Source organism: Schistocerca americana, chromosome 5 (assembly GCF_021461395.2).
Source record: "Schistocerca americana isolate TAMUIC-IGC-003095 chromosome 5, iqSchAmer2.1, whole genome shotgun sequence".
NCBI lineage: Eukaryota > Metazoa > Arthropoda > Insecta > Orthoptera > Acrididae > Schistocerca > Schistocerca americana.
The window spans coordinates 43,987,144-44,014,989 of record NC_060123.1 but is presented as its reverse complement, the minus strand read 5'-3'; the positions used below and the strand labels follow the sequence as shown (position 1 = coordinate 44,014,989).

Here is a 27,846-nt window from a genome sequence, read left to right as displayed (position 1 = left end):
CCGAGGCTAGGAGAGATCTTAGGCTTTTCATTTAAACGATTTTAGATCCGTTTATGTCGGAAAACCACTGCAGCTACAGTGGACATGCAGGAACTCTTCAAATGAAATTACGAACGTCGTTATAGTGACAAAAATGATTTTAATAAGTTGAAATTTTTTGTTTATAATTTTTCTTGCCTCTTTTCTGAAGCAGTGACACGTCCGAAATAGCCTCAAAGATACTTCGAGATATCATTTTCTTGTTTTTGTTCTGTGCGTGTTTTCGGTTCTCGGATTTTCTGGGTGAGTCGTGCTACAGAGAACAGAGTATCATTCAGTTCCGGTTGTGTACTCCAATAATGGTTCAGTTTCTGATTGCCTCCTACTGCTGTTGTCTCATTTTATGAATAATAGGAAACGTTTTACATCGGGGTCGACTTCACTTTACAATCTGCGTTGAACGGTCACCGGCAGTTGAATATTGTGTTCTCCAGATGGAGAAACCGTGCTTTTCGAATTCGTGGAGTCTTCCGTACTTAACGAGCGGCTGGGAGACCAGGATTATTGGGCAGTACAGTCAAAGGGACAACCTTTCTTATACTGCGTTTCACCTTTCATGGTGGGGAGGGAAGCAGAAGAGGGACGGATGGGGACGACGACGAAATAGGTTTCTGCCGGATTTTAGTACAATATAAATAGTATGGAGCTGGTATCTGTACAAATAACATTGATCTTGCAGCTCTCGAAGAATGAAGTTATAATGATATATGGGTTTTCCGCTGCTTACGGGCGTTGATAAATATCAATGGAGACAGTTGAAAAATGTATGCCCTAACTTGGACTCGAACGCAAGATCTCATGCTTACTTGGCAGACGTTCTATCCGACTGAGCCACCTTTTCTTTTTCTGTTTATTTTTATTTATTTATTTATTTTCTTTTTGAGGAAGATGTCCAATTTATTCGTCATAACATTCTACAGTACTACATAATTTTCAACTGACGTTTAAAAGTACTAAAACAATATCATTGGCCGGTAAGTTGGAAGTGTGGGTCTCATGGCGAACGTGACAGAGGTAAGTCCCTGCAGATGCACTATCCTCTGCGTCCTTGGCAGCTGAGTCGGTTAGAGTGCATTGCATGCCATATAACCGTGAGATCGCGGGTTCGAGTCCCAGTGCGGGCACACATTTTTCAACTGTCCCCCGTTGAAATATATCAATGCCTGTAAGCAGCGAAAGGTATAGATTTCATTATAACTGCAATATAAATAGTCTCGTCACGCACCAGCTTTATTTTGGAGCAGTAATGTGACTTAAGAAACAAACAATAATATCACTTGTCCTTGCACATACTATTCATGGTGATATTTAAACAACTGTTCGACAGTTTATGATTTTCAGGGTCGCGTAATGTTAAATCATTTCACCAAGAGATAGAAGTATTTTATTTCGGATCCAGTGTGGTAAAGATATACACCTGTACCTACTGAACATAAGCGTGTACCGTTGGGTAATTTTCGTTTCTTTTGCAAAACCCCGTATGTGTAACTGAATTAAACTACATGAGAATTTATCATGTAATAGGTACATCCTTGAGTCTCACTGCCAAATGTAATGTACGTAACGGATTTACTTATGCTGTAAATTAGTTTTGCGTTAACATTGAATCTGATGATGGGGAACTGAGATATTATTTATGATTGAAAAAAATTAAAATGTACAAAGAAACTGAAGATTTAAATGCACGCTGTGGTTTATAACAAAAAGCATTGGAATCATAAAACATTTTAGATGATGATTCACGATGGGGTGAAGTTGATTGTTAACTTCACATCTGACTTGTGAAATCTTTCGCCCGCATCTCGTGGTCGTGCGGTAGCGTTCTCGCTTCCCACGCCCGGGTTCCCGGGTTCGATTCCCGGCGGGGTCAGGGATTTTCTCTGCCTCGTGATGGCTGGGTGTTGTGTGCTGTCCTTAGGTTAGTTAGGTTTAAGTAGTTCTAAGTTCTAGGGGACTGATGACCATAGATGTTAAGTCCCATAGTGCTCAGAGCCATTTGAGCCATTTGAAATCTTTCGCAACATGACTAAATAACGATTACCATGACTGTTTGTCTGAATCAAGCACCGAAGAATCTGCAGATCTGAGAATGCACGGACAAACATGATACAGTGAAACCTGTCATCTCTCTTGTCCTAATATGAAAGAGCTGAAAGCTTTGCTCACCATAATCATTGGTTTAATAAGAGCAGAGTGAGGACGCCGTGTCTCTGTACCACATAAAGTTCGATGTTACAACAGTCTACAGAGCACTTAAGGGTAAAGCTCGCAGACCTCTCATCTGCTCGGCTCCAAGATCCGTGACGAAGTATTACGTCTCAATTGTTCCTTCAACAAAATTTCCTTCCAAGAAAAGGTTAAATGTCAATAAGCCAATGCATTGAGTTTCCTCCTGATTTTCTATAAAAAAAAAAAAAAGGAAGAATAAACTTTCCGATAAATTTATCCTCCTGAGATCACATCTGTAACACCAATCAGTGCTCTCTCAACAACCAGCCAGCCTCGCATTACAGGTCCAGAGAAATTCTTAAAAACTATTCACAAGGCCGGTTACTGACTCTGCTGCAACTTCTGAACCTTTATGACAGACCTCTTTCAATATGTTATTTCGGATAGCTGGAAAACGTTTACCTGGTGATTTATTTATCTTACTTTATTAAGTACCAGTATTTTCCACGATTCTTGTGCTTACATCAAACTGACAGAGTTCTGTCCACTGGAAGTAATGCTTTTGCCTTCGCCTTTTACAGCACATACACTACACAGTTCAGTAGCATGTGCTCCACTACACACTCCCTGAAGCTGCTCTCCTCCCCTATACAGAGTGTGTCATAACTAATGGCGTACACGCATACAGTTGAAAGTACTCGATACAAGAAGTAAAAAAGTCTCAGTAAACATAAGGTCGAAAATGCATACCTTAAGAGCGACAAGCAGTTTTTCATGATACTGTGAAGCAAATCTCTTCTATTGCCAGCTCTTTGCTTTCCATATTTTGGGAAATGGTAATGTCGACCAAAACAAGAAAAAAATGTTCAATAAACATGTGCTCTAAAATGCATACCTTAAGAGATATGAGCACTTGCTCATCTTTGCTACTTCGAAACACAACTCTTCTAATGAACAATTGCTTATAAGTTTTGAGTATGCATTTTACAGATAATGTTTACTAGTCATTTATTCTAGTTTTGGTTTATACTACCACTTACAAAAATGTGGAAAGCAAAGAGCTTGCAGTAGAAGAGATCAGCTTCACAGCATCGAAGATGAAAAATTGCTCGTAGCTCTTAAGGTATGCATTTTCGACCCTAAGTTTCCTGAGACTTTCTTGCTTCTAGTATCGTGTGCTTTCAACTCTATGCGTTTACGCCATTAATTATGATGCACCCTGTACTTGTGCAAAAGGCTGCATACCCTCAGCTCCCCAGGGATAGTTCCGCTGAGACTTACTACAAGTCACCTTCCTCATATTTACAATTCCCCTCATTTCCAAAGCTCGTCCATTAAAACCAACTGCTACAGCCAGTACCACGTTACATTACAGAAAGTTAAAAGGAGGACATAAAATCACCACATCACTGTAGTTTTATTAGTCCCATTAAAATATCTCAGTTTCCCTTGAGCCACATTATTACTTGTAAATTAATGAAAAGGGACAAGCCAAAAGGTTTGATATTATTCGCGATATGTCACCTGTACAAAAACTTTGTGCATGAGGTTCGCCTCTTAAGAAATGTAGTGGGGCATCAACAAGAAATATTCTGAATTGAGGCGCACCCAGTGAGGTCAACAAATTAGATGACGACCACTGTCACTGGAACAGTGGAGGGTAAAACAAAAGGTATCGTTCCCAACCACAACATGAAAATAAAGGCACAACACAAAAGAAAACGCATTCATCTACAGGGAAACCATCTTATCCGTTCATCTTTCCAGAAGGCGATAATGCTGAAGGCTACTTGATCATCAAAAACATTACAGAGTGCATATCAAAAGCTCAGTTAGTTCTTTGCCAAGGCTAGAATTCTAATTGCATTACAAACTGTTTACAAGTCTGCTCTTCGCACCATGTTGTTCCTTGATTATTATCCAAGTGAACTGATAAATCATAACTTGAACCTCAGGTCATGCGCATAATGTTCATTTCTTTGCTGTATCAATGTTTATGACTGAAGTTTACAATTTACTCACATTGGTTCAAAATGGTTCAAATGGCTCTGAGCACTATGCGACTTAACTTTTGAGGTCATCAGTCGCCTAGAACTTAGAACTAATTGAACCTAACTAACCTAAGGACATCACACACATCCATGCCCGAGGCAGGATTCGAACCTGCGACTGAAGCGGTCACTCGGCTCCAGACTGTAGCGCCTAGAACCGCACGGCCACTCCGGCCGGCACTCAAATTGGTGCTAGGACTAAAATTTATTATTGTTCTTTTAGAATATCGACCAAAATCGTGGAAGATATGTTAATCAAGTATTCAAGAATCATAACCTAGATACAATTTAACAAGTATAATACACAAGCAATGTCATGAAGAACATGATTGGAAATATATGAAACAGGCATTTCAACAATCATACCATTGATCCAATGGTCTCTTATAACTACTCCTGTTCTCATGTGTGACCTATATGTACCACTACGTAATACAGGTAGCAACAAAAAAACTCGAAAGTTAATGAAAAGTCTATATTTAATAGGTGGTCTATTAAAACATCGTTTGTATGTATATTAATTTCCTACGATGGCGACCACAAAACGCAGCTGAGAATATGCACATCAAATTATTACTTGCAAACAACTCGAACTGTCCCTATGATGAACTAGTATTATTTACTGTGATTTTAAGTGTACATATTAGGAAACAAATTATTAACTCTGCCATCACTCATATCTCTTTAAGGTCCTTTAGACTCACATTATAATGTAACGCAGGAACATTATTCGAATTGTTGAGTGTACAACATACTTTACGCTATTACCCAACGAAATATATGAAGTCCATTCATCAATTAAAAATCTAAATATCCGTGTTAACGTATCAGTCTGTTCAAGGAAAACAAAAAACAACAGTGAATAGGAACCTAATCGGCGATTGGATATACAACATTGTTACATTAGAACTGTGAGCTGTTCACATTGTCACAGGTAAAGTGTGCCATCACATAATCACGAAACGTTTTGGAGACAGATGTGAATCGTTCTTGAGGGCATGCGTGCAGCCATACATCGAAGAATGCGTGTGGCGCGACAGGCAGGTTCATCTCGGGTTGGACACGGCAGACAGATCACTTTCAACTTCCTCAAAAGGGTGTAGGTGAGACTGTCAACAGAGTGCGAATAAGTGTTCGGAATGAGGATGTGACTGCAGCCACTTGTCTCCTTGCTATCGTTTCGAAGCCAACATTTGCTTTTTTATTGCTCCTCCCAAACGTCGGCGCGTTAATAATGGGTGTTGATCATTCTGTGTCTGTAAACTCGACTGTATAGTGCCAGTGAGGTGGTAATGGCTACATCGATGCCTGAACAGGTTTGTGTTGTGGAGTAGTGTGAACAGGTCGGTCCTCACTATCCATGGGATTAGACTGCACTTGTTAAACAATGCAGTTTCCTACAGATGATACCAAGTTGGTGTTCTCCCCAGAATGCTAAACTAACAGTGGCCACACAGCATGGTATGCTTAGTGGAACAGACAGACTATCCTATAAACCTCTCACAAGAAGGGAAAGTATAACACTTCATCTTATATTATACTAGTCTCTCTGTGTGTGAAGTACTGCAGGAAGAAATGTCTATTTCCTGCTGTCCATAGAGCCAACATGACAAAGAGTCTCATCAGAAACAGTGTAAGAGGTTACCAACGTAAACATCAACAGCTGTGTGGCTGGATTGAAGAATTTTTAGCAAACAGAACACAGCATGTTGTTATCAATGGAGAGACGTCTACAGACGTTAAAGTAACCTCTGGCGTGCCACAGGGGAGTGTTATGGGACCATCGCTTTTCACAATATATATAAATGAACTAGTAGATAGTGTCGGAAGTTCCATGCGGCTTTTCGCGGATGATGCTGTAGTACACAGAGAAGTTGCAGCATTAGAAAATTGTGGGGAAATGCAGGAAGATCTGCAGCGGATAGGCACTTGGTGCAGGGAGTGGCAACTGACCCTTGACATAGATAAATGTAATGTATTGCGAATACATAGAAAGAAGGATCCTTTATTGTATGATTATATGATAGCGGAACAAACACTGGTAGCAGTTACTTCTGTAAAATATCTGGGAGTATGCGTGCGGAACGATTTGAAGTGGAATGATCATATAAAATTAATTGTTGGTAAGGCGGGTACCAGGTTGAGATTCATTGGGAGAGTGCTTAGAAAATGTAGTCCATCAACAAAGGAGGTGGCTTACAAAACACTCGTTCGACCTATACTTGAGTATTGCTCATCAGTGTGGCATCCGTACCAGATCGGTCTGACGGAGGAGATAGAGAAAATCCAAACAAGAGCGGCGCGTTTCGTCACAGGGTTATTTGGTAACCGTGATAGCGTTACGGAGATGTTTAATAAACTCAAGTGGCAGACTCTGCAAGAGAGGCGCTCTGCATCGCGGTGTAACTTGCTGTCCAGGTTTCGAGAGGGTGCGTTTCTGGATGAGGTATCGAATATATTGCTTCCCCCTACTTATACCTCCCGAGGAGATCACGAATGTAAAATTAGAGAGATTAGAGCACGCACGGAGGCTTTCAGACAGTCGTTCTTCCCGCGAACCATACGCGACTGGAACAGGAAAGGGAGGTAATGACAGTGGCACGTAAAGTGCCCTCCGCCACACACCGTTGGGTGGCTTGCGGAGTATAAATGTAGATGTAGATGTAGAACATCTGTGTTGTCCCAAGTTACGCCACCACCGTGTTTTGATTGGGAAGCCACCCCTCTGTTCATCAGTTCTCTGCCTTCATACACTTCGGACTTGACCACCAAGTGAGCCTATGTCCTTATGTTCCTCCTTCCATTAGCCTGTTGACACAAGTGAACAAGATGCACAAGCTGCGACATTGTCACAAACAAAACAGTGAACCGAACATAGAACATAGAACGGCAGAGATCAATGCGGGGCGTACGAGAAACCTGTGCGTTGAGACAGTTCAAAATTTGGCGTTAATGGGCTATGGCAGCAGACAGCCGAGGCGAGTGACTTTGCTAACAGGACGACATCGCCAGTAGCGGCTCTCCTTGACTCGTGACAATGTCGGTTGGACCCCAGATGAGTGGAAAACCGTCTCGTGGTCGAACATAGAATAAATTTTCTTTACTTTAAGTCTATGGCCACAAACTTTTTGTCAACAGTCAAGGAAATTTGGGCAAGATGTTTCATACAGTTGGCATCAGACGACCTGCCACATTTCTAGTAGTTGTGATGATGACCATGGTCAAAACCTTGGACCATCTTTCTACACTTGCTGCCCAATTCTCCAATTCAACCCCTGTCCTGGTTCGTGATACTGCACAATACTCAAAACCAAATCCATAACAATATTTTACTAACACAGCGATTATCATAAAAATTTTAAAAAGTTCATGCGTGCTTTACTTGTTTACAACTAATGGTTTTGTCCTATGCTAGTAATGTAACTTAAACGTTACGGAACATAAATTCAGCCTCCCTTGTATAATGCTAAACTCTCTTTAAATCTGTAAACAACTATATAAAGAGAAGTCTCAGCTCCCAGGCTGCTTTTATTTCAAATAATGCACTTTGCCTGGTTAAGGGATTGGGTTGGGTTGTTTGGGGGAAGAGACCAAACACCGAGGTCATCGCTCTCATCGGATTAGGGAAGGACGGGGAAGGAAGTCGGCCGTGCCCTTTCAAAGGAACCATCCCGGCATTGGCCTGGAGCGATTTAGAGATATCACGGAAAACCTAAATCAGGATGGCCGGACGCGGGAGCCTGGTTAAGGTTTACTCAGATTTGTCACAGCCTATCAAAGCAATGGATATCATCAGATGGTGGGACGGGTAGTCAGAACGATGGTAACTGCTACCTAATGAATGATTTGTCGAACAAGATGTACCCTGTTCAGATATTATTAGACACATAGAATAGTCACATGTTAAAATATTAGTACCACAGAAAAAGATTTTAAGTGAATTAAAATTTACTTAAAATCTTATATAACGGAGAATATACAGCACATTTAACATAGGCTTTGTCAAAGGTAAAACCGTATACTGTACAGATTAAAAGTAGCTTATGGAATGGGCATGTTCATACACAAATGCAGGATTCCATTACCCACTGGCCATTGCACAAGGTGCATTTCATCTGTACTTTGTTTAACTTTCGGCAAAGCTTCTGTACACTGTTAGGTAATTGAGTATTCCGATCCATATTGTCGAAATGTGTCAAGAATACTAAATTTCAGGCGTTACCACTCATCCCGGACAATGCAGTCGTCGACGGCCTTCACTTAAGGACGGAGAGAAGCGGCGTTTGCGTAGAGTTGTCAGTGTTAACGCTGCTTGAAAGAACGGCAGAGATCAATGCGGGGCGTACGAGAAACGTGTGCGTTGAGACAGTTCAAAATTTGGCGTTAATGGGCTATGGCAGCAGACGGCCGAGGCGAGTGACATTGCTAAGAGGACGACATCGCCAGCAGCGGCTCTCCAGGGCTCGTGACAATGTCGGTTGGACCCCAAATGAGTGGAAAACCGTCTCGTGGTCGAATGAGCTGGTTATAGGGTGTTCGAATGTGACGCAGACCCCACGATGCCACGGACCCAAGTTGTCAGCAAGGCACCCTGCTAGCTAATGGTGGCTCCATCAGGTCTATGCTGTGTTTACATGGATTGGGATAGACCTCAGTTCCAACTGAACCACTCGCTTACTGGAAAAGGTTATGTCCGGCTACTTGGAGACTATTTGCATCCATTCAATCAATGACTTCATGTTTCTAAACAACGACGGAATTTTTATTTATGCCAATGCACGATATCAAAGGGTCACAATTATTCGTGACTGGTTAGAAGCACGTTCTGGACAATTCGAGGGAACGATTTGGCCATCCTGATCGGCCTTCGAGCATTTGTGGGACATAACTGAGACGTCAATTCGTGCACATAATCCTGCATTGGCATGACGGCTGTAGAGGCAGTGTGGCTCAATATTTATGCAGGGGACTTCCACGAACTTGTTGAGTCGACGTCATGTCGATCTGCTGCACCACGGCGGGTAAGAGGCGGTTCGATACAATGTTTGGGGATATTCCATGACTTCTGTCACCTCTGTATATAGTTTGCTGTACATTCTCCACCATAATGACGGAATGGTATGAGTGATAAAGTCATAATTGAACACGATTTGTAACCAAAAAATATTTGGAGGTTAGAAGATGACAGTTTCTGCTGTCGTAAACGGCTGTCAGTAATAAATATTACTTAATGCGATCTTGCTATAAAGAGTTTTCCAATTTATGTATAAATAGCTCCATACATTTTCTTAATATGAGAAATTCAAAATAATACCTATTCTGTAAAGCAGTATGTGTCACATTTTTATTTATGAATCTGTCGTTTACATATTGCCTGGTAACTTGTCACACTCCTTGGTAGTTTATGTGTTGAGCATGAATTATTAAATAGTGGTAACACGGTACAGTGGAACAATTACCATAGTGAAACCAATAAACCTCGATCCTATAAAAAAACTTCAGTATATAAAACAACTTCAAGTCTGGTTACAATAGAAAAGAGTTATGCCTTAAATATTTGACGTTAAGTATGCAAGCAGGAAGCAGCATAGAAATGATTGAAATAATATTTCAAGTTAATTGGAAGTCGCTAAGTGTTCTCCTTACTAAATACTTGAGTACAGTATGGGTAATGTGTACTGCGTTTTAAGCAAAAGCTAGTTTTTCAAGCATTTCCGTGTTTGTGGCGTTTCATCTCCTGAACCCTTCCTCGTACCATGACAAAATTTTGCAGGAACTTTCAGTGGTATTTGTGGATATTGTATGTAGACTGTGTTACGAAAGGATTTAATAGTAACGAAACAATAAAGTAAAACGTCATGCCCGTTGTTGCAGTCTAACTGCATGGAGAGTTTATGGTTTTTAATACAATCCTGTGCACTATCGGAGGTGTTTATCACTTAAGTCATTATCTAGAATTTGGCATTTCAGCATATGTCAACTATCTTAACTCTCCCTATTTTTAACACTGACTTTTATCGTGTTCTCTTTTATCACTTTTTATTACTGTAACGCTTTTTATACGTTATAAGCTCATTACAGACTTCAACCATTGGATCCCCCTTTATTTTACGCTGTTCAATTAATTATTGAAAAGTAGTGTATGCCGACATTAGCGACATCTGGTGAACTTACAACACAAATTTCTTGTGGCTACTGTACAGCAGCCTGTTTTGAACAGCAGTGCTACTGACAACATGTCACATATATATATATATATATATATATATATATATATATATATATATATATATATATACACTCCTGGAAATTGCAATAAGAACACCGTGAATTCATTGTCCCAGGAAGGGGAAACTTTATTGACACATTCCTGGGGTCAGATACATCACTTGATCACACTGACGGAACCACAGGCACATAGACACAGGCAACAGAGCATGCACAATGTCGGCACTAGTACAGTGTATATCCACCTTTCGCAGCAATGCAGGCTGCTATTCTCCCATGGAGACGATCGTAGAGATGCTGGATGTAGTCCTGTGGAACGGCTTGCCATGCCATTTCCACCTGGCGCCTCAGTTGGACCAGCGTTCGTGCTGGACGTGCAGACCGTGTGAGACGACGCTTCATCCAGTCCCAAACATGCTCAATGGGGGACAGATCCGGACATCTTGCTGGCCAGGGTAGTTGACTTACACCGTCTAGAGCACGTTGGGTGGCACGGGATACATGCGGACGTGCATTGTCCTGTTGGAACAGCAAGTTCCCTTGCCGGTCTAGGAATGGTAGAACGATGGGTTCGATGACGGTTTGGATGTACCGTGCACTATTCAGTGTCCCCTCGACGATCACCAGTGGGGTACGGCCAGTGTAGGAGATCGCTCACCACACCATGATGCCGGGTGTTAGCCCTGTGTGCCTCGGTCGTATGCAGTCCTGATTGTGGCGCTCACCTGCACGGCGCCAAACACGCATACGACCATCATTGGCACCAAGCAGAAGCGACTCTCATCGCTGAAGACGACACGTCTCCATTCGTCCCTCCATTCACGCCTGTCGCGACACCACTGGAGGCGGGCTGCACGATGTTGGGGCGTGAGCGGAAGACGGCCTAACGGTGTGCGGGACCGTAGCCCAGCTTCATGGAGACGGTTGCGAATGGTCCTCGCCGATACCCCAGGAGCAACAGTGTCCCTAATTTGCTGGGAAGTGGCGGTGCGGTCCCCTACGGCACTGCGTAGGATCCTACGGTCTTGGAGTGCATCCGTGCGTCGCTGCGGTCCGGTCCCAGGTCGACGGGCACGTGCACCTTCCGCCGACCACTGGCGACAACATCGATGTACTGTGGAGACCTCACGCCCCACATGTTGAGCAATTCGGCGGTACGTCCACCCGGCCTCCCGCATGCCCACTATACGCCCTCGCTCAAAGTCCGTCAACTGCACATACGGTTCACGTCCACGCTGTCGTGGCATGCTACCAGTGTTAAAGACTGCGATGGAGCTCCGTATGCCACGGCAAACTGGCTGACACTGACGGCGGCGGTGCACAAATGCTGCGCAGCTAGCGCCATTCGACGGCCAACACCGCGGTTCCTGGTGTGTCCGCTGTGCCGTGCGTGTGATCATTGCTTGTACAGCCCTCTCGCAGTGTCCGGAGCAAGTATGGTGGGTCTGACACACCGGTGTCAATGTGTTCTTTTTTCCATTTCCAGGAGTGTATATGTGACGATGCTGGTGCTGATTGTGCATTTAACATTTGACGATGCCACCATGGCTGCAGTACATTAGGACTTTCTTTTTATAAAACACGTATGCCTCTTCATCCTTAAAGCGCACAAATGCATATATTTGTCAGTAATACTTTTCATTATGGTCTATTTATGGTTTTTAATCTGTAGACAATCGGCGAGTGTATTTATGTCTTTTCCCACTTTTTGCTGCAGATAAGTTGATGGTCATTATAGAGAGAAACCGGTAATCTGTTAACAACAAGTTTGTGACCTTACACGTAAATTAAGAGAAATTTAATGAAAATAGAGTTACCGACGAACTTCTTTCCTTTCATCATTTTGTGGGGGGAGTCAGAGAGAAAATGTTTGCTACAGGTTTTATATTATGCGCAAACTTTCTTGGATGTCGCTAAGTGTTCTTATTTTCAAATTCTGGATGACAATATTGTGGGCACTTTCTTTATTGTGGGTTATGTGCTTCGCGACATGTACACAGTTTCTTGTTGTAGTTCTTGCATTGCTGTGTTCAACATTTACCACAGGACTATACCGCTTAATGAGCACATTATAAGAGCATATCAATTTTTTTAAATTCGACCAGTAATTACGTGAAACAATCGGAATCAAATTTATTATTTAAAACTTCCGGGCTAAGAGGTGGCGGTCGAACAGTAGAGTACTTCTTCCCAGGTGACAACTAAACGTCAGGGGTAAGAGTTGCTACCTTTAGACCACGGCTCCTTAGTCAGGAAGTCTGAATTGACGTAGACGTCGGCCGTGAAAGCCTACACGATACAATTAGATTTATGTTACACTTGCAAGCTGTTCGATAGGCAACCGTTAACTGGGTCTGTGCACAGGTTAGACGTTTTGTCATATAGATGCTTAGTGACAACAAGTGTGACTGCTTTTAGCTGACAGGTAAGTTTTTCTAAAGATCCGTTTTAACTGCACGCTAATTGCTTTCTCCGTTGTGCCCCCAGACTATAGTGATGTACCCGACGCCCAACGTGGTGACGTGCACGATGAGGGTGTGGCTGCGTGAGATCGGTTTCTCGCTCACGTACGGCGCCCTCATGCTCAAGACGTGGAGGTGAGTTCACATTCTCCTTATCCCTTAATTCTGTTTCCTTTGTATTAGTACATATGAAACGTAAGTGGTGGCGCAACGGTCATTTCTGAAACGACTAACATTTCCTCCTACACAGAATCGCAGGGGCTCAAGGATGCCACAATTTGATTGTTGTTGTTGCTGTTGTTGTTGCTGTTGTTGTTGTGGTCTTCAGTCCTGAGACTGGTTTGATGGAGCTCTCCATGCTACTCTATCCTGTGCAAACTTCTTCATCTCCCAGTACCTACTGCAACCTACATGCTTCTGAATCTGCTTAGTGTATTCATCTCTTGGTCTCCCTCTACGATTTTTACCCTCCACGCTGCCCTCCAATGCTAAATTTGTGATCCCTTGATGCCTCAAAACGTGTCCTACCAACCGGTCCCTTCTTCTAGTCAAGTTGTGCCACAAACTTCTCTTCTCCCCAATCCTATTCAATACCTCCTCATTAGTTACGTGATCTACCCACCCTATCTTCAACATTCTTCTGTAGCACCACATTTCGAAAGCTTGTATTCTCTTCTTGTCCAAACTAGTTATCGTCCATGTTTCACTTCCATACATGGCTACACTCCATACTAATACTTTCAGAAACGACTTCCTGACACTTAAAGCTATACTCGATGTTAACAAATTTTTCTTCTTCAGAAACGCTTTCCTTGCCATTGCCAGTCTACATTTTATATCCTCTCTACTTCGACCATCATCAGTTATTTTACTCCCAAAACAACAAAACTCCTTTACTACTTTAAGTGTCTCATTTCCTAATCTAATTCCCTCAGCATCACCCGATTTAATTTGACTACATTCCATTATCCTCGTTTTGCTTTTGTTGATGTTCATCTTATATCCTCCTTTCAAGACACTGTCCATTCCGTTCAACTGCTCTTCCAAGTCCTTTGCTGTCTCTGACAGAATTACAATGTCATCGGCGAACCTCAAAGCTTTTACTTCTTCTCCATGAATTTTAAAACCTACTCCGAATTTTTCTTTTGTTTCCTTTGCTGCTTGCTCAATATACAGATTGAATAACATCGGGGATAGGCTACAACCCAGTCTTACTCCCTTCCCAACCACTGCTTCCCTTCCATACCCCTCGACTCTTATAACTGCCATCTGGTTTCTGTACAAATTGTAAATAGCCTTTCGCTCCCTGTATTTTACCCCTGCCACCTTCAGAATTTGAAAGAGAGTATTCGAGTTAACATTGTCAAAAGCTTTCTCTAAGTCTACAAATGCTAGAAACGTAGGTTTGCCTATTCTTAATCTTTCTTCTACGATAAGTCGTAAGGTTAGTTTTGCCTCACGTGTTCCAACATCTCTACAGAATCCAAACTGATCTTCCCCGAGATCCGCTTCTACTAGTTTTTCCATTCGTCTGTAAAGAATTCGCGTTAGTATTTTGCAGCTGTGACTTATTAAACTGATAGTTCGGTAATTTTCACATCTGTCAACACCCGCTTTCTTTGGGATTGGAATTATTATATTCTTCTTGAAGTCTGAGGGTATTTCGCCTGTTTGATACATCTTGCTCACCAGATGGTAGAGTTTTGTCATGACTGGCTCTCCCAAGGCCATCAGTAGTTCTAATGGAATGTTGTTTACTCCCGGGGCTTTCAGTGCTCTGTCAAACTCTTCACGCAGTATCTTATCTCCCATTTCGTCTTCATCTACATCCTCTTCCATTTCCATAATATTGTCCTCAAGTACATCGCTCTTGCATAAACCCTCTATATACTCCTTCCACCTTTCTGCCTTCCCTCCTTTGCTTAGAACTGGGTTGCCATCTGAGCTCTTGATATTCATACAAGTGGTTCTCTTCTCTCCAAAGGTCTCTTTAAATCTCCTGTAGGCAGTATCTCTCTTACCCCTAGTGAGATAAGCCTCTACATCCTTACATTTGTCCTCTAGCCATCCCTGCTTAGCCAATTTGCGCTTCCTGTCGATCTCATTTTTGAGACGTTTGTATTCCTTTTTGCCTGCTTCATTTACTGCATTTTTATCTTTTCTCCTTTCATCAATTAAATTCTATATTTCTTCTGTTACCCAAGGATATCTACTAGCCCTCATCTTTTTACCTACTTGATCGTCTGCTGCCTTCACTACTTCATCCCTCAGAGCTACCCATTCTTCTTCTACTGTATTGCTTTCCCCCACTCCTGTCAATTGTTCCCTTATGCTCTCCCTGAAACTCTCTACAACCTCTGGTTCTTTCAGTTTATCCAGGTCCCATCTCCTTAAATTCCCACTTTGCAGCTTCTTCAGTTTCAATCTGCAGTTCATAACCAATAGATTGTGTTTAGAATCCACATCTTCCCCTGGAAATGTCCTACAATGTAAAACCAATTTGCTAAAAAATCGAAAGTGTAGTGCCGCATTGGCCGCTGAGCGCCTGCGAGGCTGTATGATGCAACCCGTTTGGGCTGGTTCGTCAGCGGGTACGCGCGCTGTTAAAACAACTGCACCGTGCGTACGCTATTCTGCTCCCGCTGCAGCCGCTGAAAATTCTAAGTCCGTTATCAGCTCTGTTATGTAATCAAGGTCATGCGCTCAGTATATAAGCGGCCAACGCAGTCCAGCGGACCCCGCCCCCTGCCACGTCTTCACCATTGTGTCCCCCCTAACCTCCATCTCTACACCCTACATCTTTCCCAAGGTGGCTTCCATCAACTCCCCCTCCCGGATGATGCCCTCTCTCCCTCCATTTACCCCTCTTATCAACTCTGATCCTCACTCCCCCTCCTTTCCTCTGTCCTTTTTCCGGTCTCCCTCTCCCCCACCTTCCATCCTCTTTCTTCCCCACCTCCCCTCTCTTTGCCCCCTTCTCTCACCCGCATCGTTTTCCATTTCCCTCCTCTGCCTCCTCTCATTCCCTCTCGCGTCTGCCCTTCTCCCCATTTATTAGTCCTCTCCCTCCTTGGTTCCCCCCCTTTTCGTTTTTTCCTCTCCTCCCTCCTCGTTTTTCCCCCTCCTGCAGGTCCCCCACCCATCTGCCTTTGGCTCGGGAGTGTCGTCTTTGTGCTGCCACTTTCGTGCAGTGTTCTACAGTGAGTGTTCTACAGTGCGTGTTTTACAGTGAGTGTTCCGTGTTGTGTTTTTTGGGACTTGTTGCGAACGGCCATCATACTGTCACTGGGTGTGCCTTTTATCTCTTGTGAACAGAAACCAGACTGTCGCCATGTTTTTTAATTGTGTGTCTACTATGTTACTTGTCTGATTCCTGTGTATTTTATCTACATTGCCATCCCCTTTTGCTTTCTGTTTTAACTTTCCGCAATTTTACGCCATTTTACACTTTTAAACACCATTTTATCGCCTGTTTTTCCTTGTTTCTTTCTTCTTCCTTTATTTAAAAAAAGTCTGTAGGCTGTAGAGCAGCGTAGTAAGCTGCTGCCAGCTCGCCCCTTTTGGGGGGAATTGAAAATCAATAAAGAAAAAAAAAACAGCGGAATCATTCCGCTGTGAGCTATATCTCCAACAGCATTGAAGCACTATGCCTCGTCGACGTGTCTATCGTCAACGTCGCCATCGCTTGCCAGTCTACAAACACATACTAAGCCTGGAGAATAATCTTGGCACAAATGGAACTGCACAAAGTGTGATACTGAATGGACCCTTTTATTTTTTCGTGGATGTCGAGTTAATTTTAGTCTTGATGTTGCCACTGGGAGTACTGGAAGTGGATAGTTCACTCTTGCTATCGTTCGATGCGAGAATGCCTCTCTACCTGGATTGGAATCATTTGCCGACCAAGATGTTATCACTTACAAGATCTTGCGGATATTCATAGTTTGTTTGGAAAATATAAAATAAAAATATATTATTTCGAATAGAAACACGTCTCCAACCACAAATGAATAGAACATTCTGAATTACGAAATTAATTATAGCAATCTTCTAGCATATTTTTTCCTAATGTTCTTGTAACTATAATATTACGTCCCAAAATATTAAAATAAAACAGTTACTCCTATAGTAAACCGAACTAAAATTTGTAAGTTATTACGACACACTATATGCGTTTTCTTACGGTGTGGGCTGTATAGTTAATTGCACACTGATTTTGTCAAACTTCAATTTAAAATAAGAATTATCTCTCTTCTTCTAGCTGGAATTAGTTTAGGGGTCAGTAAATCAATGTCACCTCTAGTAGGGGTTCGAGAGAATATGTTATATAAATTTCTACTTAACATTTTTATGCAGAGCATCATAGTAAGGATTTAACACGTATTTCAATCAAATTTTGTGGAGGGGAGAAAAATAATGAAAAAATCTACACGAAGTTTTATTTATCAACTCCATAGCTCCGTCTCGAATTTATTCTTTTTATTCTCATAACGGTACTTGACGGACTGGCCCCTTCGGATTTTTAGAAGTATTTTAAAGCCGTTATCCTCGTATAAATTATCAGTTAACTAAGCAGTATGGCGCAGTTCCAGAATAAAGAAAAACATCGAGATTTTACGCTTGGGTATTTCCAGATCTCTGGCGGTCTGAATCACAAAATAGTTTTGGAACGGAGCCACCTGCAGCTGGATGCGTAACGGTAAGTCTTGTAGTTTGAAAGGGGTTGGTGCGAGTCTCCTAGTTGCAAATGTTTTGTTTCCTGTTATTTGAATTCGATGTTTGTTATCAAACGAAAAGTTACGTAACAAATATTAAAACATAAATTTTAACAGCAACAACATATTCTTATTTCGAATTACCTGGGGCGTTCAATAAGTACTGCAACACTTTCTTTCTTATCTAATTTCGACTGAAAAATGCAGAATTTTGCGTGAGCGTTGTAGATACTGCCACATCAGCCCCCATTGTCTGATGAAGTCCCGAAAGGAGGCGGCACTATACGTGACCTTTAAAATAGCGTCTTCAACGAAGGTGCGCTCCTTGTGGATAGGTGTCATTGAGTTTGTTCTTAGCGGAAAACCAGAGCATCGCAAATAGTAAGAGGTGCCTGCAGAATGTCTACCGACATATGGCAGCGAGCAAAAACACTGTGAACAGTTGAATGAGGCGTCTGTTATCATCGCAACAAAGTAGCACAAACTCGTGCAAACCTCTCCGATCTCCCGCTTACCGGCAGGCCGTTCACAGCTGTGAGTCATGCAATGTTGATACTTGCGGATGCTTTCATTCGAGGTATTCAGCTGTTTAACTGGACGTCACTGTTGGTCGTGAGAACACACCCGTACACCAGGTGTGGTACTCGAAGGTGTGTTCTCGCTGGTCTCATCGCCGCCTAACAAAAGACCAAGAAGGGTAATGATGGCCCATCTGTGGTGAATTATTGCGCGTTACGGGGCTGATCGTGACAGGTTTCTTGTCGAACATCGTCACAGGCGCGGAAACATGGCACCACACCACGTATCCTCAGAAGAAAATGTTGAAAGCCGTACCCTCAGCAGGTAAAGTCATGGCAACGGCCTTCTTGTTCTCTGAAGCGGTTATTCAGTTTGATTTCCTTCCTCATGGCGCAACTATCAACTCGGAAATGTCCACGGTTCGTGGTCTTACGGGAGCGTTCTCGCTTCCCGCGCACGGGGTCCCGCGTTCGATTCCCGGCGGAGTCAGGGATTTTCTCTGCCTCGACATGACTGGGTGTTGTGTGTCTCTCATCATCATTTCATCCTGATTCACTCGCAAGTCACCGTAGTGGCGTTAAAGAACTTACGGAGCGGCGGCCGAACCGCCCCGCGAGGGGTCTCCCGGCCGCCAATGCCATACGCTCATTATTATTATTAACTCGGAAGTGTGTTGCGCTACCCGCAACAAGTTGAATATACGACTTCAGCGTCTTCTTTGACACAATAACGCAAACGAATTTCTGCTTCTCCTTAAAAACACACAGCTTTACGCAGTCTTGACACCCGAGAGTAACTCACAAAACTTCATTGTACTGTTCTTCCTCAACCACTCTACAGCGCGGTTCTCGCATCTTCCGACTACCATCTGTTTTGACCAATGAAGGATGCATTGCAAATGATGTCGTACGTTGATAATGGGAATACTACTGATGCAGCAGGACCTTAGCTCCGGAAATACTACGTAGATGATGGGAATATTATTGACGCTGCAAAACCTTAGCTCCCACGTCGACCAGTAGAGTGGTATCATGCGGGTATACAGACCCTCCCACTAACAAGGCGTAAGGCCGTTGCATTGAATGGAGATTATGTTAATAAAAAGCGTTTTTAGACATAACTGTAGTGAAATTATATGGTGTATTGGACTCATGAATAAAAACTCCCCTAGTACTAACGACGCGAAGAAAATGCCAAGTGCGTAATCGAAAAAGAGAATAAACTGTATATATCAACAATACAGTTCAGTATTTGGAAGTGAAAAAGGTGTTTAATTTTCCGTTATGCTTCCCGTTGTTACCATATTTTAATTTATTGGAAATAGTGGCATTTTAACTGCATTAGTAATTCCAATTGAAAATGTAATTTTTATTGAAAATTATGTTTCAGCATTTGTTAATTAATATTTTTATCTGACAACAAATGTGAAATTGAAATGTAAGTAGAAAAATGTTGCTGTAGAACTGCTCAGACCAGCGCAAATCCACTTGCACCACTTTTATGCTATGCACAGCTACACTGTTTTAGATACTCGAAATGCTTTATAGGAAACAAAGCTCTAAAAATGTTCAAATCATCAAAACTTTCATGCGGGAAAGAGGGACAACTGCGTTGTACTACTTTAGGAAAAGGATTTCCATTCGTTGAGTCTCAGTTCCTCTAAACATAAAGAAAATGGAAGGATGATCTCGTTGTCAGACAGTATAGATTAACCCGTATACACTATCGCTCCCTCTCTCTCTCTCTCTCTTTCTCTCTCTCTCTCTCTCTCTCTCTCTCTCTCTGTGTGTGTGTGTGTGTGTGTGTGTGTGTGTGTGTGTGTGTCTGTGTCTGTGTTTCATGCTAACTGCACAGTCCCTGAAGGCTATGCATAAATAATTCCTGTGTCTGTTCATAATCGACCAAGAAGACCGCAGTAAGGTCTGGTTGAAGGTACTACAGCCAATTTATTTTCACTTTATTCCGTTTTGTGAGTATTCATATTTCCCTTAATTGTGGGCGATTCCTCTACACCTCTGAACGCTGAAGTGAAACGTGTTAATATTAATACATTTCACTAGCAATTCCTTCTGGCCATGTGCTGAACACGACAAAGCTTACCAGGAGTTCGACTTAAACCGACTATTGCTCTTTTCCGTCTTCTGCGACTTTTGTCTTGCCTGGACTACCTGACCATATTCCTGCACCCGCATCCAACGGAACTCGTATGCTTCTAATACAACGTTATAAACTGTGAATATAATACCCTGCAGTATTCACACAGGTTCTGTACACTCTTGCGTTCTTAGTGTTCAGATTCAATTCCTAGATGGAAAAAGGCCTCAGCTTCAATAGTTTACTCCTGTTTCATCGGTTCGTTCGCCCATAAAGTTGTGTTGTTTGTAAACTCATCAACTGACGTGCACTCTATTTCAGAATAGTTAATATAAACCTTATGCAATTTCTAAGAGATCGCTAGTAATCGAAAACACAAACACCGTGCCAATCAAGACCCAAGTCATCAATGGCTCACACGATCGCAGGAATCGCTACTCAGCAGATCAACAAGATAAGTTTTCAAGTAACACCTCTGTATGGCCCAAGGAACTCAGATACAAAAGTTGTCCGTCTCTTATGTTTAATAGAAGAATCGAATGACTGATATATCACAGGAGAAATATAAGTAACCTTAACTTCTAGCCTACACTAAAGCAGCAGTTAATGGTTACAGTGACAGAGGTCATAATAATAATTTTATAAGCGTTTCACGTTAACGGTGGCTGTAGGCTTACCATAATCTCGAACAAGATACATTCAGTGTATAGCTGTTACAAAGCAGGTTTCACAAACCAACAATAAACTGCTATGTGTCATCTTACATGGCTCTTACGTCACGTACCATTACATGCAATTTGGCAAAAGAAAAACCAATTTCATACCTGCACAAAACTTCGTTGACAAAACTTCGTTGGTACTCCAAGCCATAACAAATGTGGTCCATGGTAACATCGTTGCACTTTCGACATTTGCACTTTACTGACTACGAGAATAATTTTTAACGCGTATGACAACTTTGTGGTGCTGATTATTCAGAAAGAGCACTAAATATGACCCCCATTTCGAGTTCACGGCGTACGATTTAGGTACATTTTAGCAGCAGTACACTATTTTCCAGACAGAGCTCTTTTGCAAGGAACACCGCCAATAACAGCTGGTGTAATAACTATGAGATAACCGGTTTACCAAGTAATAGAAACGTCACCAGTACTCTCTACATTTACTGTTTGGACCCACCTTGTTAGAAAAGAATATACTTTTAGTGAATTCTATGATTTAAATTTCCGCTATCTCACATAACGTAATTTCTGTGAATTTAGTGTTTTATTTACTATTTAACATGATTATGTTAGGACATCGAGATCCTCTGTTTGATTGGAGCAGAATTTGACTCAACAATGTTTTAAAATTTATAAATCAATTAAATGTGTATAATAATGATATTATAAATAATAATAATAGCAGTAATACCCATATCAGTAACAGCAGGATTGGAAAGCCGATCTCCATACATGGAGCTTGTTTCCAAAAGGTAGCAAATCCTATGGGGCAAGCAGAGCAGAGCAGAAAAACTCCCTGTAGGAACAATAGGCCTCGTATGCAAATCATAGTTGTGATACAACTTGTAGAATAATTTAGGATATTCCTCATTATTATTGTACAGTAATTTAATTTTCGATTTGGTACTTTTCGGCGTAAATATTATTTTAAAGGAGTACAAATTATACTTCAAAAACAAATATAATTTAATATTCATATCCTTTGTGACATTTACCACAAATTAATCTAGGGGAGAAGTTTACCAATAAAAAACTTGAAACATAATTTATCTTTTTTTAGACCATAAATTATCATATATTTATTCTCTACTGGACCTTCTAGAATGGGATATACTTGAATTCATGCACAATTATTTTTTGTGAGTACTACGGAGAAGGAATTTTAAGAACGATTATGCATATAGGAATCAAATGTTCATAGCATTACTGATATTCGATTCCAAACATCAGTCACCAGTCTTCAATATGTACTCGTATATCATTAACTTCTACCACGCCTTTGTAGAAAGAGATTTCATTACTTTCAGATTCCATTGCAGTAAATATGGATAGCAGGTCATTTACGTTTTCCTGTTTTACAGGACTACTGTTAGTTAAAACGTTTACTTGAAGCAAAATGCAATCATACCCTACATTACATTTTGTGTTTGCAACCTGGTCTCGTTGCATATGCAGCATGCAGACCAGCTAGTCCTGATATATTATGAACAGTGAGACTTTAGCCTCACTATTTTTGAAGGCTTGTGCTTTGGAACTGGTATTTGACCGAATTCTTGCCAACTGACCCGGAAAAAAAATCATAATTCAGGGCCTGAAGTGTATCTACTGTTTCAAATACATTGTCATATTTTTTCTGGGAGCATTACAGTTTCAGTCTTTGGAATTTCTAGGATGCGAAAAGACCAATCTACAGGCATGTATGAATGATCACGTACAGGGAAAAACCACTCAATCTGTAATCCCTGTCGTGATGGAAATAAAACAGAATAATTTTTGTTGATACTCAATTCTCACAAAACAATCACAATACGGTTTTAAAACTGGCGTGAAAAATCCCGCAGGCATGACCTAATTACCTTTGGACCCCTACCACGTTCACCCCTAAGCCATCTATAAAAATGCGTCGCGTTTGGTGAAACGATTATGCTCTCCTAATGAATAACTATACCCAGAACGATAGCATAATTGGCGTGAATAATATGCTGTATTAACTTGCGCCTTGGTAAAGGCTGCTTCTGCATCGAACCAAAGTTCTCTGCTACATTGTCCGGCGTCACGGCACTCAGCTAGATCAGTGCAATAGGATTTGGTACTTCTTGCAACGAATCTTCAAGAGGATTCGGTACGTTTTGGTGTAAGATACTGGATCTGACAATCTTTTTTAAGGTAATTTATATTTGTTGCTGAAAAGTAGTTACTTGCTACGCGCAGCAAGCTATTTCATAGGGACTGCTAACGTTTTTTTGAATGTTTTGGATTTGGTACCTTTTGGAATCAAACGTCACGTATATCTTTGAGCACTTGAAATAATAGTAGCGACTAGTATGTAATAACAACTGCAATACTAAAACTAAGACTAATAGCATGATACTAATAATAATGACAACAATAATAGTAGCAGCAGAAATGTAAACGCAGTGAGGTGTAAGGGTACAAAACTGAAATATAACATACGAAGTTCTGAGAAACGGTAACTTAGGAAGACTGCCTCAGTTATGGGCTTTAGGAAATGGTGACTGTCTAGTTGGAAATGAGGTTTCCTAACTGTGCCTCCGTAATGAGTGAGGACCGCTTTAATGTTGTTCTACGACATTTGCTATCAGCTGCCTTTAGAAGAAATATGTGTGACTAATTTCCCGGATAGTGTGAGAGAGATACAGCAACGGGGTTCCACTTTTGGTTATTCTTTTCGTTTTACATAATCAACGACGTACATTTCAGGTTCTGCACTCAGTGCTGGAACCGAGAATTGTTCGGGTGAGAGCTGTACATGTAGAAACACATTTAGAAACAGCAAAACAAGGGAGGAGGAATGGAATGCGGAAATGTAAGCGTGAAACTGAAAACAATGTGCAGCTCAACTGTCTGCCCAACGCACAATTTTTCAGGATATCTGTGATATTTCGGGTGCGGTCGGCGAAAGCGATCAAGATCACCGACTTCGACCTGCTGAAGCGGCTGGGCGTGATCGTGGCCGTGTTCAGCGTCTTCCTGGTGATCAGGACGCTGGTGGCGCCGCCGCACGTGATCGTGGGCCGCACCGCCGACGACCTCAAGGCGTACCTCTGCCGCACAGACTGGTGGGACCACTCCTTCACCACCAGTGAGTACGAGGGAAGCGGCTGCTCCTGGGTGGGGCTGCCGCAGCTCGCATTCTGTGTCTTGGTCGTGTCTCACATATTAGAGTAAGAAATCTGTAGAATTATGCTGTACAAAGTGTAATGTCACGTTACCAAGTACTCCTCACCTTAACAACTTCCGTTTTCTGGTGGCCGAATACTATAATGTTTTCCACAATACAGAAGTCTATGATCGAGCACTATCTTGTTCAGAGAATGGAAGTCAACGATATCGGAATTGACTCTCGACATGAGTTGGTTACAGTACTGAAAACTACACGCACTTCTTCACCTGAGTTTATGTATTATAATTTGTGGAAGATAGCAGGCAGTGTTTCCATTCTGGAATGAACTAATGATTCACACGGTTGGGGTAACACTCGAGATCACGCACAGAAAAACAAGGGCAACGTATGGCATTAACTTTGTTTGAATAGCGGCATATTCCACCAGTATCCTCTAAAAATCATTAATAGCAGACATTCTAAGAAAGAAGCCACGTATTTTACGGAAATGTACGTAGACAATTCGAAGAGAGTGTGTTCAGGGCAGGATCTAAAACTATCTTTCAGCACCTTAAGTATAATTTCCTCAGAATTCATGAAGTTATGCAGGAAATAGAGAGCAGAATACAGACGCCTAAAAGTGAGACTGTGTAAGGGATCGGTGATTCCATGTACATAGATACACTCCTGGAAATTGAAATAAGAACACCGTGAATTCATTGTCCCAGGAAGGGGAAACTTTATTGACACATTCCTGGGGTCAGATACATCACATGATCACACTGACAGAACCACAGGCATATAGACACAGGCAACAGAGCATGCACAATGTCGGCACTAGTACAGTGTATATCCACCTTTCGCAGCAATGCAGGCTGCTATTCTCCCATGGAGACGATCGTAGAGATGCTGGATGTAGTCCTGTGGAACGGCTTGCCATGCCATTTCCACCTGGCGCCTCAGTTGGACCAGCGTTCGTGCTGGACGTGCAGACCGCGTGAGACGACGCTTCATCCAGTCCCAAACATGCTCAATGGGGGACAGATCCGGAAATCTTGCTGGCCAGGGTAGTTGACTTACACCTTCTAGAGCACGTTGGGTGGCACGGGATACATGCGGACGTGCATTGTCCTGTTGGAACAGCAAGTTCCCTTGCCGGTCTAGGAATGGTAGAACGATGGGTTCGATGACGGTTTGGATGTACCGTGCACTATTCAGTGTCCCATCGACGATCACCAGTGGTGTACGGCCAGTGTAGGAGATCGCTCCCCACACCATGATGCCGGGTGTTGGCCCTGTGTGCCTCGGTCGTATGCAGTCCTGATTGTGGCGCTCACCTGCACGGCGCCAAACACGCATACGACCGTCATTGGCACCAAGGCAGAAGCGACTCTCATCGCTGAAGACGACACGTCTCCATTCGCCCCTCCATTCACGCCTGTCGCGACACCACTGGAGGCGGGCTGCACGATGTTGGGGCGTGAGCGGAAGACGGCCTAACGGTGTGCGGGACCGTAGCCCAGCTTCATGGAGACGGTTGCGAATGGTCCTCGCCGATACCCCAGGAGCAACAGCGTCCCTAATTTGCTGGGAAGTGGCGGTGCGGTCCCCTACGGCACTGCGTAGGATCCTACGGTCTTGGCGTGCATCCGTGCGTCGCTGCGGTCCGGTCCCAGGTCGACGGGCACGTGCATCTTCCGCCGACCACTGGCGACAACATCGATGTACTGTGGAGACCTCACGCCCCACGTGTTGAGCAATTCGGCGGTACGTCCACCCTGCCTCCCGCATGCCCACTATACGCCCTCGCTCAAAGTCCGTCAACTGCACATACGGTTCACGTCCACGCTGTCGTGGCATGCTACCAGTGTTAAAGACTGCGATGGAGCTCCGTATGCCACGGCAAACTGGCTGACACTGACGGCGGCGGTGCACAAATGCTGCGCAGCTAGCGCCATTCGACGGCCAACACCGCGGTTCCTGGTGTGTCCGCTGTGCCGTGCGTGTGATCATTGCTAGTACAGCCCTCTCGCAGTGTCCGGAGCAAGTATGGTGGGTCTGACACACCGGTGTCAATGTGTTCCTTTTTCCATTTCCAGGAATGTATTAGTATCCGACGCCCAGGTCGATAGCAGACAGGAGTCGATTGTCGAGCGCTGTAGGAGGCAGTGAGACTAGTGTCGAGTGAGAAGTAGTATTGGAGAAACGGGCAAGAATGATGGTCGAGCGAGTATTAAACGGTAAATTGACCTGAGTATGACAAATGAGCGCGTACCGCTTATCGTCGTGGGGTTGACCCTCATCGATACCAATTCGAGACTGATATGAAACAGAAAGTGACAAGTGCCGAATCACGTGTTTCGCGTGAACCGCTTCGGCCAGCAACAACCATGGATTGTTGTGAGGATTATTGTGAATGTTAACCATCAGCATTGCGTATGGCGGAGTACTTAAAATCAGCAACCAGTAAAAGATATAACCGAAATTAAACGTGTAAGGCGAAGGTAGCAAATTCCTCAGTATTTGTGTGTTAGCAGAAAGTACATATCAGTTTGTACATCGCAACCTTTATCGTCTTTAATAATAGACAGACTTTCAATCATTAACTATTCCGTCTCAGAACAGCCGCCCTCGGTTGAAATACCCCTGAAACCACAGCAGAAAAACCGATGGCCTCTCATCCATTAAGCACATGGTCATATAATCTTAACAATTAACTGTTTGGCGGCTTCGGTAAATTACACAAAAACCGATAAAGAACATAAACGGGGGTGTTTCAACAAGCAGAGAGTACAAAATGGCTAAGCAGAAACGGATAGAGAACAGATACAAGGCTGTAGAAACGTCCATAACTACGAGAAACGTAAACGCCACTGGTAGTGAAGTTAGGGATCTTTGGAACAAAGAAAATCAGCCGTATGAATAACGAAAGCTCAGGGGACAAGCCAACGTGGAAAGGTGAATGGAACCAATAGAGCGTCTGTATAAGAGAAATAAAATTCAACACAATATTACTGAATGAGAGGAGGAAGTAGGTGAGACGTAGAAGAAACGATTTCGCAATAAGAATTTGACAGTGACTGCAAGCCTTAAATACAAACATGGCAGTTGGAGTATACGACACTCCTTTAGAATTATTGAGATTCTTGGGAGGACCAGACATGAAAAAACTACTTGTTGTGCAAGATATATGACCAACGGAAAATACCCTTACAGTTCAAAAGAATAATAATTCCAGTTCCAATTTAAATCGTCATCGGGGACAATCAGTGTCTCTTCCGGAGAAATTCAGGTTACACTTGAGTCAACACTGACTCTAAGACTTATTTTAGAAGGTGGTTTGAGAAAAATAAACTTATTTTAATAGCATTTATTGACTGGATTATACGCCTTGATATTCTGAAGTCAGCAAGGAACTAAACTTTATTCGCAAGTTGTACAGAAACCAGAATGCAAACATAAGTGTCGATGGACCTAAAATGGAAGTATATGTTGAGAACAGACTCAGTCAAGATTATTGCCTATCTCCAATGTTATTCAATCTGTGCATTGGGTAAGCCGCGACGGAACACAGAGAAATTAGGAAGGGCCAATAAAATTCTGGGAGAAGATACAGTAACGGTACTGTTTGTGATGACTTTGTGAATCCGTCAGAGAGAACAAAAGACTGGGCAGCGTCTTGAAAAGAGATTATAAGATGAACAATAACCAAAGTGAAACAAT

General features: G+C 42.5%; 1 protein-coding gene across 1 annotated transcript in view; it reads left to right on the top strand.

Moving 5' to 3' along the window:
* The window catches only part of LOC124615633 (probable G-protein coupled receptor CG31760), a 611,636-nt gene that overhangs the window by 462,900 nt on the left and 120,890 nt on the right, over nucleotides 1–27,846 (top strand). Inside the window, exons 6-7 of the mRNA XM_047143641.1 lie at nucleotides 12,975–13,084; nucleotides 23,888–24,102. Coding sequence (XP_046999597.1) covers nucleotides 12,975–13,084; nucleotides 23,888–24,102 — 325 coding nt within the window. The remainder of the gene's footprint in view (nucleotides 1–12,974; nucleotides 13,085–23,887; nucleotides 24,103–27,846) is intronic.